The sequence below is a fragment of the Prosopis cineraria genome, unplaced genomic scaffold, assembly GCF_029017545.1.
Source record: "Prosopis cineraria cultivar Desert tree isolate PC_DT_omini unplaced genomic scaffold, ASM2901754v1 PC2, whole genome shotgun sequence".
NCBI lineage: Eukaryota > Viridiplantae > Streptophyta > Magnoliopsida > Fabales > Fabaceae > Prosopis > Prosopis cineraria.
Window position 1 is genome coordinate 7,200,147 of NW_026555333.1, and position 15,644 is coordinate 7,215,790.

At 36.2% G+C, this 15,644-nt stretch overlaps 2 protein-coding genes and 1 pseudogene across 2 annotated transcripts; all 3 read right to left on the minus strand.

Annotated features, from left to right (window-relative positions):
• Positions 1-1,690, minus strand: part of LOC129304187 (transcriptional corepressor LEUNIG-like) — a 30,750-nt pseudogene extending 29,060 nt beyond the window's left edge.
• A 3,750-nt stretch (positions 1,691-5,440) lies between these two features.
• LOC129298486 (probable indole-3-pyruvate monooxygenase YUCCA4) lies at positions 5,441-7,967 on the minus strand. Its single transcript, XM_054936908.1, is given in 5 exon segments — positions 5,441-5,865; positions 6,450-6,572; positions 6,667-6,915; positions 7,024-7,238; positions 7,241-7,967. Coding segments are annotated over 5 exon segments (1,242 nt in total). The 5' UTR covers positions 7,659-7,967; the 3' UTR covers positions 5,441-5,628.
• A 3,728-nt stretch (positions 7,968-11,695) lies between these two features.
• On the minus strand, positions 11,696-14,121 carry LOC129302077 (zinc finger BED domain-containing protein DAYSLEEPER-like). The gene is made up of 4 exons (XM_054940752.1): positions 13,977-14,121; positions 12,383-12,783; positions 11,897-12,218; positions 11,696-11,799 (listed from the first exon to the last, which is right to left on the minus strand). Exons 1-4 carry the CDS (start codon positions 14,119-14,121, stop codon positions 11,696-11,698), a joined length of 972 nt encoding a protein of 323 aa, XP_054796727.1.
• Positions 14,122-15,644: the final 1,523 nt, after the last annotated feature.

Sequence of the window (15,644 nt, forward strand, 5' to 3'; positions counted from 1 at the left end):
TGGGGTTCATGTTCCATTACATGCCTTTTAGCTCATCAGTAATTAAAAAAAAAATATATTAAAGACCACGAAAGGAAAGTAATAATAGGTTGAGATGCCTCGAAGGCATCAAGTCTCGTTAATAACAATTGTTTTAGGGATGGGTTTCAAATTGTATTCCTGCGACAACAGAGCAACAAAATAACAGTTTGTCACATTCATATTTTCATGGGCGATTGAACAGCTATGAAGACCTGAGGCTTAATAGCAGTATTAAATCATCCAGCCAAAACCAGTCACCTTGTCAGTAACCAGGAAGCGAGAGAAAAGCACATCTGAGATTTCAATGAATTATTTGATAAAAAGAATGAACCAAAAAGATCCAAATGTTCATATCAGCTAAACTATACATAGGAAGAAACAGCAATCAAAATCAGCCATCAGTGTAGGGAAAAATGAAGAGCTGTAATTCATGTGAAAAATTAAGTTCCCTATGGAATACATGGAAATGTATCCTTGCATTTAACTCCAAAATATGAAATGAACCAATCAAAATTCCATATCTTCTCCGTCAATATACAAGCACCGGCATGCTAAAGAAATATAACCTCAAGAAAGATATTAATGAGAACATCATAAAATATTTCCAAAAAAACCTCGATATAAGATGCAGCAACCTCTGAGTGCTTCTCATTAGTCCGAGCGATAAATATATCCCAAAAAACAGACCACCACTCGAAGAGAAAACCTCCTGGAGCATCAATAGCTGCAAACCCATTTTAATATTAAGGGAAAAGAAATTGATGCAATGCTACTACACATAAACTAAAAAATAAAAAAGAAAAGACCACATCCAAGCCGGGCCTTTTTCTGGCTAGAGTTCTATTTCCATGTAACTCACCGACAGGATCGGATGATACTTTTCCTTCAGCTTGAAAAGCTTTAGCAGTAGCCTTCAAATCCCTCTTTACTAAGTAATCGTGTATGTAAACGTCTAACCTGAAATTTCAAAGCACGGTAACAAGTCGTATCTTTAATTGGAGAGAGAAAGATTGAATCTTTCCAGCGTCAGAAATGTAAGTACGCCATAAATTGACCCCGATGAGCCCGGTGATAATTCATTTGAACGTAAACCCCTTAAACTGTTGAAGTGTGAACCCTAAGATAAAGCAAAATACATTCTCGCAGCCATTAATAAGATACAACACACATACAAACAAGGGGTATACAGAACAGAGCTTGAATAAGATGCCCAGAAACATTGGAGCCCAAAAATCCAGAGAAGAAATCGATACAGAAAGAGAACAAAGAGGAGACGCTCATTTGAGGGTGAACAAACATGTTGATGTGCCATACAGTCCCAACTAAAATGGATGAACATTGAAAAATAAAAGGGAAATCTTACATCTTATCAGCTTCCCAGTTAGTCTGAGACATCTTGTTGAGACCAAACCACGACCTGATCCTGCTGAGGACAAACTTCAGAAATACCCAGGCCAGAAACAGCTTGCTCTGCTATCAGCAATATGGGACTCGGTACTGAAGAGCTTTTAATCTTTGATGCCACGGCAAAGAGAAACATGCGAAAACAAAGACACTTTAGATACAAAGGGAGGCAGAACACAAAAGAATGGGAGAAGAGATTGGAGGGGGGGGGGGAATCCAACGGATGAATAGAAGCGACTCGGCAGGTTTTAGCAAAAACGGAGAATAAAGAGTTCTGGTTGTTTCATACTATATCATCGTTAATCATTAATCTTCATCAATATTATAAAACGAGGAAAATGACGGGGAAAGATAGGTGGGAATACCTTTACAAACCAGAAAATGAATTGCTTGCTTTGTCAAGCTTATTCTTGTTTATTTAACTTTAGCTTGGTGCAATTTGCAAGCAAGCTGAGACCTTTTTTTGACGGCTTTTAGGGGTGGTATTGCTGTTGCAGATACCATAATGACATAAATTGAGTTTTTTAATAGAATAATGAAATGAATCAATTAATTGGTAATTACGAACTCATACCTCCGTTTTTGTCTAATTTACGAACAATGGCTTCCTCCTCTCCTGAACGCCTAAAATAACCTCATTGGACTTGACTACCTGAGGTCCAAAAGACCAAAATTGAAAATCCCTCAGACCCTGGCCGATGACCTGCCATTCCACCGTCTGCAGGCATTCAGCTTGTCAGACACATGTAAAACTTGTACGGGGGGATTCAGTAATTTCACTCCCCATCGGAGTTAATTTAGTCTATTTAGTTTAAAAAAATTACGGATAAACCCCACGCAACTATGCCTGGGATAGATAATCACATATCCTTCGAGGCAAATAAATCTGACATGAGGGATTAGATCACTAATTTCGTATTATAGATACATGTAAACATCGATTCCTGCAACAAAACATTGCCGCTTATTAAGAAATAATAGATAAAAATGTTTTCATAGGAGAACATGAGAGTAGCATGTTTATTTCTGGCTTCTGAGATTTATCTTAAAAAACTGCAAAATTTATGGAGTGAAACGGAAGCTTAATTAATGCCAGACTAATTCATATCAGTAAGGCATCACGTGGAGCCTATGACGATATGTGCTTGGATTCATCGTTGCCTCATCGAAGGTCCCCAAGGCAGACGACTGCTGGGGAATGTCTGGACTCTGAGACACTGAAGACCGCTCTCGTACCTTGTCTTTTGCCGAGTTTGAATGGATTGCGTAATCGCATCACAACCGATCAGCCCACTGTGATCTGTTAATTCTGATATTAATATTTATTTTATAATAAATAAACATTACTTCAAATCACTTTGGTCAGCTGGGGGAAAAAATACCTCGCGCAAGATACCACGATCACAATTAACATTTGTTACAAGGAGACACCAACTTCAATACCGAGATCAACACAGAATATAAATACGAGAAGCAGGAATGGCCTGGACCATGCAGTGTTTGGGCTGGGTCGAACTGTAGGCCCATGGAGAAAGAAAGGCAGCGAAGAAATACAAAGCAAGGCAAATGCGATTATATCCCGAGGATGGACTTACACAGAGACCCTCCTCCTGATGGTGTCAGCTTAAGCCCAGCTGTTTGAAAAGCAACAAGGCACTGGGGTTAAGTGGGGCCCAACGATGAAATTCTCTGCGCGGCCATAGATTAACGCATATGTGTATATAGCATCATCATCGCCTCATCACCCACTGGCATACAAGATGGCAAAAAGCCTATGCGGATTTGAATGAAAATAGAAACAGGGGAAAAGTCAAAAGAGGGCATGAAGCGCGTGTCGTATATATGGTCCTGAAGGAGGAAGGGGAGGTTTGCATGGGCGTGCATTGTTCTGATACCTCATCAGTATCAATATTTGGTTTGTTGATGAGTACGTATGCCTGCCATGTCATGCCAATCTATACTCTCCTTTCCCTCCTCGTGCATCGATCTCTGCAACGATTTTGACCCACATCACATGCCAGTCCACCAAGTCCTGTGCGCACGAGATCCCCACCCACAACTGCTGCGTGCAAAACTGAAATTTGGGCGACCAACTTGTTGGGTCAGTTTTGTATGAACGGCTTCGAATGTCCTAACATATTAAAAAGTTTATATTATCAAGTCTGATATAACTCTTTGAGCTTTCAGGCTACTCGTATCCAAGTTGTTAAATATTTTTTTTGTAATTTCAACTTTTATTTTTAAAAAATAATTTTTTAAATTTTTGTCTTATTTTATATTATTTTATAAATGATAAAAAAGAAATTTGAATGTTCAGGCTAAACTTGCTTGAATTAGGGCTTGGTCATGATTTTTTCCGTATTTATTTGTGTCGCTTGAATCAACTTAAAATAAAAACTTTCTTCTCAACTCTTAAATATAGTTCTAAAATTTTTTAGACTTCTTTGAATTGGCCAGTGATGAACACCGGAGTGTTGGAAGGAAACAAAGAGCATGGAAATTTATTAGGATATACCCTTTCAATTCTACCTATAAATTACTTTATTAAAATTAAAAAAAGGTAATTAAATTATTGATGTTATTTAAAAAAAAACAATTTTTTATTTATTTTTGTTAAATGTATATTTTTAAAAATACTTTTTCTCATGTAATTTTAAATTTGAATTCATTGATTGTATTTAGTAAGTGTATTGAGTGTCTGTATTATGCATAGTTAAATTTAAATTAATAATTTTAAATTTATATTCCATCCGAATTAACGAATCAATAATTATCTACATCATTGATATTAATTTTATCAACTCAAATAATATAGATATGTAGTGCCTACCGTGTCCAATCCAAATCTAATTTTTTACACTCTACTCATTAAAAATTGCGAAAGGATAGGATGAAGAGAAAGTGATTGACAATTCATTTTTATATATATTAAGTAATTTATAAATAGAATAAAAGAGTATAACAATTTTTATTAAATATCTTTTAAAATTATAATATAATTTATTTTATAAGTTATTAATTGACAAAATTATTTTGTTTCAGTTTAAAAATTACAAACGACTTTAAAAAAGTGAGAAAGGTAAAATAAAAAAATAAACAATGGTTTAATATATTTAAAATTTTAAAAACTTTTATTTTTTGTATTTTTATCACGTTCATACAGAGGAAATTGGTAGAAATGGAGTATATAGTAGTGCAGTACTATATTGCAATTGGGTTGGCGTCAAGTTCTCTCTCTATCCATGTCAGGATACTGAGTTTGTACTAATGAGGTGGCAGAGGGGTACTGTTTGACTTGACGTAAGAAACAATGAAAGGGCGCGCATGGAAGCGTGCGATGGGGTTTACAAAATTGAATGCATCTTCCATGGCATGCGTCAACATGTGTAAATGTGGGACTTGTTTTAGTACTTAACTCTCTCGTTGGACTTCTCTCCGTTTCACTTCCTATCCTTTCATGACATTGTTTTATATATGGCGGCAGAGCTACCATCGTCGTCAAGCACATTAAAGCAAAGCCAGGAAGAAGATTGCCTTCAATATTTAACAACTAAATAGAGATACGCTACCAAGATATGCTGATCAGAAGAGACGCAGGGACTCGTGTGAAACAGTGAAAGCAGCAGAGCTGTCAAATGGGGTCATATCAGACCACATCATTGTCTCAATTATCAGCGAGAGAGAGAGAGAGAGAGAGAGAGAGAGAGCACAAAGCCACCGAGGTGCCCAAGTTTTATGTGTATTGACACTCATCGTTCGCTGCCTTCAATCTAGGGAATCATATGCAACTGCATGACGAGCATCGTGGCTTGTTTTTAAATAACTGGTTTATATAACCTGGACAGATTTAATACTCCTATGTGAATTGTACAACGTTATAGCATATAAAACACACTCCCCATAGGCAGAGAATTGCAAGGCTCCTTCGAGGTGATTAGAACTCACCTCAAATAATTAACATGAACACGTTATACGTATGTTGAACAAGTATAAACAAGGGGGATTGTATTTATGACAATGTTTTTTACAAAGGACGGTAAGACTTGGAGGAAGGTTAGCAGATGTATACCGCAATGTTACAAAATTGTACATACACTGAAAGCCAGTGGCGAGTGGGGGAGGTTAAAACTTAAAAGATAATGCAATTACCAATCTGACCCTGACCCCGTGTTTTATCTGTTAAATTAAACATCTCCTTGGATTTTAAAAACTGACTGGCATCACGAGCTCTTGAGCAGGAATCTGGGAATTACGATAGTCCTTGCTGTCCTTGACGGTCCTCCACCGATGAGCGATGTCCTGGGCGATTTTGGTGGCATCAGAAGCAGTTCCGAGCAGGCCTCTTCTGGTGAACCCGACTGTATACAATCCATTCTCCCCCTTCCAGCCCTCCGGAAAGGGCCTTTTCGGCATTCCATCTTCAGTGAAAAAATCACAGCCCTACAAGCATTTACCGATTTCAATGTAACGTAAGGTTTTGCAAATATATTATTCTTTGATTACGTCCTTCACTCTTAAATCCCAGAGTTACGTAATACAGAACATATGATATGTAGTACAGTACAGTTGATGCTTACGTTCTCAGCTTTGGATTTTAGTTTTACTGACAGCATGCAGAACCAGACAAGATTTTTCAGAGCATAATAGCTCCATACCCTGATACGGAGCTTTAAACCGACCGATCATACCCAAAAAAAAAAAATCAAGCCAAATATTGGTTTTTGAAAATAAAAGGGCAACGGCAACGGCAAATCGACATGTTTCGTATTTTAATGATTGTCACCCTTCGTTGGTGAAACGTCAGAGATTAAAGAACAGATGTTTAACGTCTGTATTTGGAAAATTGTAGTGTGAATAACCCGAACTGATTATTTTCTTTTTTGCATGTTGAAAAAGAAGAAATTTGTAAGATTCTACACTCTGCATGTGTCCGACTCTAGAAAGCGATAGGTCTTTGGGCGTTTCGTGAAAAAGACAAGAGATAAATAAAAACGCAAATGAAATAGAAAGATTCGTGGTTTTACCTTGAGCCAAGAAGGCACGTTGCTTCTGTAACCCGTTGCTAAGATTATAGCATCGAACTCTCTCTCTTGACCATCCACGAACTTGACACTATTTCTCGTTATCTCCTTCACTTCTTGCATCACCTGAAAGTGAAACATGGGCGATTTTAGTAAAACCTGGAGATATGTCAAGTCTACTTGTGGGAGTGAGCACGAGAGATTTGTCGATTGAATTTACCTTAATTTTCCCGGATTTTATCTGTGATAGTGCTCCAACATCCAGAACAGGGGTTTTTCCGGTGGCGTTTTTGAGCTCAATGGGCCCTGTTTTGGGTCGCCGGAGACCATAACGATCGGTGTTTCCCAGGATGAAACTGGTCAGCGTCAGGAGGACCTTGTCTACTAATCTTAAAGGAAACCATTTAAGAAGGGTCATGGCTATTCCAAATGTTGAGAACCCAAACATCTCCCTAGGCAGAACATGTATCTGTATCACGAAAATATGCAACAGTGAGCCAAACAGGGCACGTTTCTAAATTTGGCATTTGGTTACTTAAAAAGGAAAATATTATCAACTTCAATCATCAGTACTCACGGTGTTTCTAGCGACCATAAAAGGGAATGCATTGTGCCTGCAAAGATCCAAGCTTGCTTCCATGCCCGAATTGCCACACCCAATGACCAAAACCCTCTGGTTCTTGTAATCAGAACCAGACTTGAATAGACTAGTGTGAACAATGGGCCCCTGAAAATGCTCCATTCCTGCAATTTTTGGTATCATCGGCTCTGCATTTTCTCCAGTGGCCACACAAGCCACCGGGAAATGTATTCAAAATCTTGGGTTCGAACCGTCCAAAAGCCGCAACTTTGGTCGAACTCTGCACTCGTGACGGTTTGATTGAACCGGGGTTGAATTGAGAAATGGGAAGCATAGGACTCGAGATATGAAACGAACTGGTATTTTGTCGGGTACTTGGGGAAATTGGGAGGGAAGCCCATCAAGGGAAGCTCACAGAAGTGTTTGGGAAGGTGAAGTTTGAGACGCTCATAGGTTCTGTGTTTCCATAGAGAAGCTATACAGTCACTCTTCTCAAGGATAACACAAGGCACTCCTTGTTGAGAGAGACAAGCAGCGACTGCTAAACCAGAGGGTCCAGCGCCAATGATGACAGGCCCATGAACCCAAGCACATTTAGCTTGTTCTTGTTCTTGTTCTTTGTAAGATCCCATGTGAGAGGAATTCCAAAGAAGACAAGAAAGGAGGGCAAGAATTTATCCAAAGAAGCAGCAAAAATACAGAGAGCTCTGTTTTTCCCCCTGCTTCCAATTCACTCACAGAGAGTGCATTGGTAAGAGGCGTAGAGTGGTAAGGGTGAATGAGAAATGAGAAAAAAGAGAGGAGGGGAGAATTATGGGAAGAGAGAGGGAGGGACAAGGAAGGACCAGAAGAAGAGGAGAGAGAAGCGTAAAGGTAAAGAAAAGCGTTTGGTTGTGTCTCAAGGCAATTTCTTCTGAACCTCACTCTCGCAGTGTGGGCAGAGTTTGATGGATGGGGTTGGAGGAGCAAGTAGGAGGTAGTGAGGGCTGCTATGAATGCGTTTATGCAATGCAAGCCCGTCTTATTTATTTTCACTTTTTGCCCAGCAACTCACTCCCGTCCTGTTCATTTCTGTGTTCGTACTTGATGCCCTTGAATCAGAAATTGCGCTTTTCCACGTTTCCCCCCTCGAGATGGTCTTCACATACGAACCTGCATTTTCGTTTCAAGCTGTTTGTCAAAACCATGAGGTGCTCCAAGGGATCATTTCGATAGACATTTTGTTCTCCTTGCACAATTTTATTAGTATGCCCCCGTATTCAAAGAAAACTATGAAATGCTGGTATCTTTTCGAATTTAATGTGAGGTTTTTCAGGTGAAAAAACCATAGGGCAAAATCTATTGGAGTATTTTTGTGATCCAAAATATAAGAGATTTCTCCAGTATTACGCGATTTTTTTATGAGATTACCCTCCTTTAGATAAAGCGCGTGAGAGTCAAAGTTGAGATTCGTAAGAAGAAATATCAACTATTAATCACTGAGGGATGATTTTAAGAAAATTATGTTCTGTTGCAAATTTAATTAGCCATACTAATTTCATTTAGAGTTGAAAAAACATGTCAATCCTTGACGGGCTTGACTTAAAAAGCTTTTTTTTATTTTAAGTATCAAATTGTAAGGCCCGACTCTTGAGACAGTAGACTTAGGGTCGACCTTACGAGCTTCAAGCCCTATTATTTTTTTATTTTTTATTAAATTTTTATCAAATTAAATAGTAATACTTCATTTTATTTTATAACTCAAAAATCTCATACAAATGTATAAATCAAGCGTACAACCATATCAATAAATAAAATAACAACAATTAAAATAAAACAATTAAATAAATCATAAATACAAACAAAGTGATAGCATCAGAATAATCAAATCAAATAAACCATAGACACAAGTTTGATTAAAGAGCAAAATGAGAATAATGAAAGAACAAGGAAAAGCAAATCAGTTTATGGTTCTATTCAAGCAAGAGAAAGACTTGAGAGATGCTATCATTTAAGTCTTTGAACTTAGTGAAGCACTATCACAGACGAAAGAGCACAGTGAAGCATGGTCGTAGATAGAGGAGCATTGTTAGGATTTGAGATAAGCTATCAATGAAGAAGAATGATGAGAAACAAACACAACTCACATAAAACAAGAGATAAATCATAGAGGGGCAGAATTGATGACATGTAGTTTGGAGAATTAAGTTAGGAGATTTAAGGTTAGTTGTTATTTTTTAATGTTTTTTCTTCCTTGCAAATATGGGCTAACGTGTATAAATAGATAATGCTTAAACATTTTTCAAGTCCAAGTGTCTATCAAAAGTTAATCATTTGGATAAAAAAAACTTTTGAATATGAAAAAAAAAAGTTATGCGAGCCAACCTGTTTCAGCCCAAATTACATTGAAAGGTCCTAATTGCAAGCTCGGCCTTCCAATTAAACGAGTTTAAACGGGCCACCCTGACAGATTGGGCACATATTCTCGGCTCTAATTTGATTGATCTGTATGAGATAGGTAATATTGACTTTTTAAAATTTGAAACATTAAATAAAATTTGTTCATGCTTCATAAGTGGTTTGATACTGCAGGTGATCTTGATTCGGGGTATGGCTGGATATTAAGTATGTGTATATTTCTTAATAAAAATTTAAACATTAATTCATTACATTATAAAAAATTATTAATTAACAAATAGTATTTTTTGCATGTATGATTGTGCTAGCACCAAGAAGATATGAAATTTAGTTTTACGGAATAGATTAGATCACGGGAGAGTGACAAATAAAGAATTTGTAAGAAGAATATTTGAAGGTGGGAGTTTATAAATTGTAAATTTCAACTTCTGAATTCCGCATAGGCTCTGATTTTGCATCAGTTTCCCTCGCAAGCGATCACCAATCGTCCAGAAGAAAATGGGCCAACGACTGGTAGCAAAAGTTGAAGTTATGGCAATCCTGCAGGGAATCAAAAGCCTATGGGGTTGAAGATACATCATCTATTAGCACCTAGTCTCCGCATTCACCGCGTGCTCATCAAAAGATGTTCAAGCGGAGCCTTTTAATTTATTTTGAGATAATTTCTATCATTCATTTAAAATATTATTAAATATCGTATTTACTAATATAAAAATTATAAAAAATTTAATATTAAATATGAACTATTTAAAACATATTTCAATAGTCAATTTAAAATTTTTTAAATTTTTTAATATTAAATTAAAATATTTAAATTATATCTAAATTGCCTAGTGCATGTCTGTATAATTAAATTGTAACATTGTAAAAAATTTTAATATGAAATTTCATCATTTAAATTAAATCTTCACTTATCAAATTGGTAATGAATGGATTTATTAAAATTTTAAATTTTTATAAACTTTTATTCTAATAAATATAAAATAATAATAATAAAATTAAGTTTAAAAGATTTAGATCTCGTGGAGGTGTTGGATATTATGGTGCTCATTTTCTGATAAATACAAAAGATAATCCAAATTTAAGAATAATTTTTTTATCATTTTCATATTAATAAACATAATATTTAAAATAAACTAAGAGATAATTTAAATAAATGGTAGATACATGTGTGTCTCTGAAAACCATCATTTGGGGAATGCTATTTGACAATGTCGCGATGTTCCTTGCGTGGGATTGGATGGTTATGATGAAATAAATATATGTTTGGATTTGCTCGTGTGCGCTAATTGATTGATGCAACAAGCCTATCAAATCTGCCAAAAGCGTGTAGGAAATTCAACGAGCTTAACCGCCCCTTGCTTTTATCTTTTCCGTTTATTTCAAAAGGCCAAAAAAAAGAAAGAAACAGTCTTGTCCGTCTTTGTTAAATATTTTTTATTCTAAATTCAACGAAGCTTACTTGAAATAGAAATCTGAATCAAGAATGTGGAAAATCTAATTTCCGTCTATCACATAGCATTCGATTCCTGTATTTACATTTTAAAAAAAATATAATCATTTATCATAAAGTTTTAACATGTCCTGATATAAGTTTTTCTAGATTACCCCAATATTAATATCTATATTTTAATATGTCTAAAAAGAATGATAGAATGACAATAATAATATTAAATATGATAACACGTAACTTACGCTGTTAATTGTTATGTTTAGATGGCAATGGCCTTATGCTTCAACGGATTAAAACCTTAAACATGCAACAAAACCCGACAACCAATGCTGATAATATATTGGATCATAATTTCACTCAATATAAATTAAATATTGTTAATGTTATCTCATCGTTCTTTAAAATATAATCAAAATTAGAGACACTAGTGTAGCATGCACGATTAACATTAGGCAAATGGGCTGCGGGCTAGCCCGCACGGGCTGGTGTTTTTGCGGGCTGAGTTGGGCTAGCCCGCCAATTAAAACGGGCTGGAAAACCTAGCCCAACCCATTTCATAATGGGCTAGCCAACCCGCGGGCTAGCCCGTTTAAACACATGAAAATTATTTTTTTAATAACTTAAATTTTTTTACAATACAATTAACAAGAATATAAAATTTTAAATATAGTCATCCTAATTTAAATTGTTCAATAATTAACATTACTTGAGTCCAAACTCCAAAATCTACTAAAATCAAACAACAATTAATAATATAAGATTCTAAGTCCAACTTTCAAGTTTCAAATGAACATAAATACACCCAATACTCAAGATAACTCATGTTAAATTGATGACATTAGAAGCTTGTTCTATTGCATGATTATCTTCATCTAACATAATTAACTTAGCTTCATCATCATCCTCATCATCAGAACCTTCACCTACCATAAACATAAATCAACATATATTACAATTTACAAATTGAGTATGTTAATAGAAGTTGACATTAATAAAATATATCATTTTGGAACAATTTACCATCATAATTCCATCCAAACAACCAATTCCTTGTGCAAACAAGAGCTTGAACATTCTCTGGAAGAAGGGAAGACCCGTACTTTGTAAGAATGCGTGAACCAATATTGAAGGCCGATTCACTAGCTACTGTAGTGATCGGAATACTCAAGACATCACATGCAATTTTTGAAAGAATTGAAAATCTATGTTGATTATTCTTCCAATAATCCAAGACATTCATTTCTATGAATGCATTAAGATCAAGAGTTGCTTCTTTCAAATAATAATCTAACTCAGACTTTGTAATGGAAGAAGCATCACGGATCTTCACTCTAAGAAAATCCTGTATCAAATTCAAATGAAATGTCAAGAATAAACATATAAAATTGATCAACATAAGCTTGAGATAAAATTAAAATTGCTAATAAATTGTTCAACACAATATTGAAATAAATTGCCAATTAAAATAAAGTTTCAAGAATAAATTTATAAAATTTAAAGACTTACACCATAAACTTGAAATAATGCCTTTTTCTCATCCCTCCCTTTCTCCACTATGTTATGTGAACCCACAAATGATTGATGATTTGATGATGTCCCTGGCCCTAAAGATGATTGAGTAGTTGGAGATGATGATGTACCACTCATTTCTTTATATTGATCAAATATGTAAATCAACTTGTACTTGATAGTTTCAATCTTTGCATGGCCATGTATAGGATCAATCAAAGGATAATAATGTTCAATCACCTCAAACTTCATTCGTGGGTCAAGAACAGTCCCAAGTGCAAGAATCATGCTATAATCGCTCCAATACTTGTGAAATTTATCTTTCATTTTGCTTGCCATTTCTTGAAGTACAGAGTCATCACTCATCATGTGTTCATTCAACAAGATTTCAATTCTTGCTATTTGCATGAAATAAATGTTTGAGGTTGGATAAGATGTCCCCAAAATTAAATTGGTAATCACATCAAAAGGCTCCAACAAAGTACATATCTCGTCTGCTCTCCTCCATTCTTCAGTCGAAGGGTTGAACTCATAATTTTGTCAGTTATGGAAAAGCTATTAAAAGCACGACGATATTTAATCGCACTTTTAAGCATTGCATATGTTGAATTCCATCTAGTGGGACAATCTGTTCTTAAGCCTACTGATGTGTCAACACCCCCAACTTGCTCAATGCACCTCTTAAAAGTAATCGTTCTCATCTTTGATTGTTTAATATATTTAATACTCTCCCTGATCTTCTGCAATGCAGAACTTGCCACCTTTAAACCCTCTTGAACTATTAAATTTAAAATATGGGCACAACATCTTAGATGAAAAAATTCTCCATTGCATACCAACCTATTTTGCCAACTCAATCTCTCCCTCAATATTTCTTGCATATTGTCATTTGTTGAAGCATTATCTAATGTAATAGAAAACACTTTTTTATCAATTCCCCACTCTATCAAGCATTCATGCACCTTTCTTGCCAATTCTACTCCAGAGTGTGGTGGCTCCATCTTACAGAAAGAGAGTATTTTGCTATTAAGTCTCTACTTGTCATCAACAAAATGAGCAGTTAAGCATATATATCCCTGTGAAGTTATTGCAATCCAACAATCAAACGTTAAGCATATTCTACGAGGACTCTTTAGCATCATTTGCTTTAATTTTTTTTTGAGTAACATATAGTTTTCTAACATCTGACACTGCAGTTTTTCTAGAAAAAGGGGTAGCATCAGGATTTAGATATTAGTGTATTTTCCTTATCCATTTGTATTCAACATAAGAATAAGGAAGATCATGCTCAACAATAGCCATAGAAAGCTTTCTCTTAAAACTCTAAGATCAATTTTCCTATAAACAAGCTTTCCTTCTTGATTTAACATCATTACACCAACATCATGATATTTTGTGAGGGGTTGACAAGTTTGAGCATGACGGTGGAGAGTAGAAGTCCCATGTGATTTACTACCTATCTTGTATAACATTCCACAACCATTACATTTTGCTTTTGGTATCCCATTAACATGCACCTTAGTAAAAGACTTTCAAATAATAGATCTCTCTCTTTTTATCTTTCTTTTTTTCTTGTTTTTCTCATGAATACCACCGCATTCATCTCTTTCTTGATCATCAATATTGGAAGCAATAACATTAGCAATACTTGTATTTTCTAGCTCTAACTCATCATCAGTTTCAGACCCTTCTAAGTCTAACTCATCAAAATCAATCCGTCGACAGGCAGTAGACATTTTATCTAACAAATATAAATCAAAAATCAAAAACCACCATCCATGCTCTAAGTGTTACGGTTCAATCCAACCAAGGTACAAAAATAAGTAGAGCTGCCGAAGTAAAGTTATAGACAATACCTCAGTGTGAGAAACGGAAGAAGCTGAGCAGAGATAGAGTCAGTGAGAAGCTGAGAACCAGAGACTGAGACACTGAGTTAAGGAGGAAGCACCACTTAGGAGAGACGGCAAGCTGAGTAGGGGCAAAGGTGAAGACTTAAAGAGCGATGGCGAGCTGAGCACTTGAGCCGAGATGTGAAGTTAGAAGAAGAGCAATGGGGAGCTGAGCACAAAACGAAGAGTGAGAAGAGTGATTGCCGTCTTAATGATCGAGAGAATGAGTTCAGAAGAAGGATTTACGATCTTCTTGAGGTGTTAAGCTCGAACAGACTAGAGAATGAGAAAAGAGACCGAATCAAAGAGTTTAGCTTGAGCCTTGAGTAGGGAATCAAGAGAATGAGTTCAGACTTCAGATTTCAGAAGAAGCCACGACTGCCGACTACATTTGCGAGTCTGTGTAAGCGTCCTAGCCTAGGGAAGGGTTCTATCGGGTTTGTTTCAGACTTTTAGATTTCCTTCTCATCCATCGAGCTTGAGGGGGTTCAGATTTTGCGTTTTGTGAGTTTGTAGCAGTGCTGGCTAGACCTAGACAGAGGCAACACTGGTCAGTGGTCACTGGAGTACCGAGTACTGGACGTCTAGACCTCACAGCCTCATACTTCACAGCCTCGCAATATTGGACTATGGACTGGATGACTGGATCTAGAATTCTTGATTCTGGACTGGACCTTGAAAGTTGCAACTCTTGAGTCTTGATAATGGATGGACCTCTGTGGAGTGGACTCTGGACTGTGTGTGAATTGGCCGTGTGCGGTGTGCATGTGTACTGGGCTACTGGCAGTCTGGCACTATAGTAATTGAGTAAAAAAAATTGGCGGGCTAGACCGCGGGTTGGCGGGTTAGCCCGGTAGTCCGACTAATTTTATGGTTTGGGCTAACCCAATCCGTTTTAAAAAACGGGCTCCTTTTGTCAACCCAAATCGTAAAAAATGGCGAGCTAATGGGCTAGCCCATTAGGTTGAGCCCATTTGCCCGGCTCTATGCATGATAAATTAGGGGGACTTAAAGCAATGAGAAAAAAATATAAGAACTAATATCTAAATATGTCAAAATTATAGGTACTAGTAATTATATTTCCCACTACTTTTCTAAAACGTATACAAGTTGTAATCTAATTTTTGGGGAAAAAAAAATTCTCCTGGCAGCAATCCGAAAAACCTTCTCATCTCGTCTGCAAAAGATTTTTTTTTCAATTAAATGAGACATGCGGTTCGAATTTTTTCTTGCTTAATAAACAAGCATTCCCTGGTCCACCAGACCGTGGCAGGGTTGCGTTGTTCACATGAACGCAGCGCTTCTTTTCAATGCCAAGTGATGTTTTGTTCACTATACAAAAAAGTTACATTTTATGATTTTAAAGGCAT

Excerpts from the sequence above, each read along its gene's own strand:
- LOC129302077 (XM_054940752.1), bottom strand. The coding sequence starts at position 14,121 with ATGTCTACTGCCTGTCGACGGATTGATTTTGATGAGTTAGACTTAGAA. Across the intron at positions 12,784-13,976 it reads AGAAAGAGATGAATGCGGTG|CAAGAATTGAAATCTTGTTG; the intron begins GTATTCATGAGA and ends TCATGCAAATAG. Across the intron at positions 11,800-11,896 it reads GTTTGGATGGAATTATGATG|GTGAAGGTTCTGATGATGAG; the intron begins GTAAATTGTTCC and ends TGTTTATGGTAG.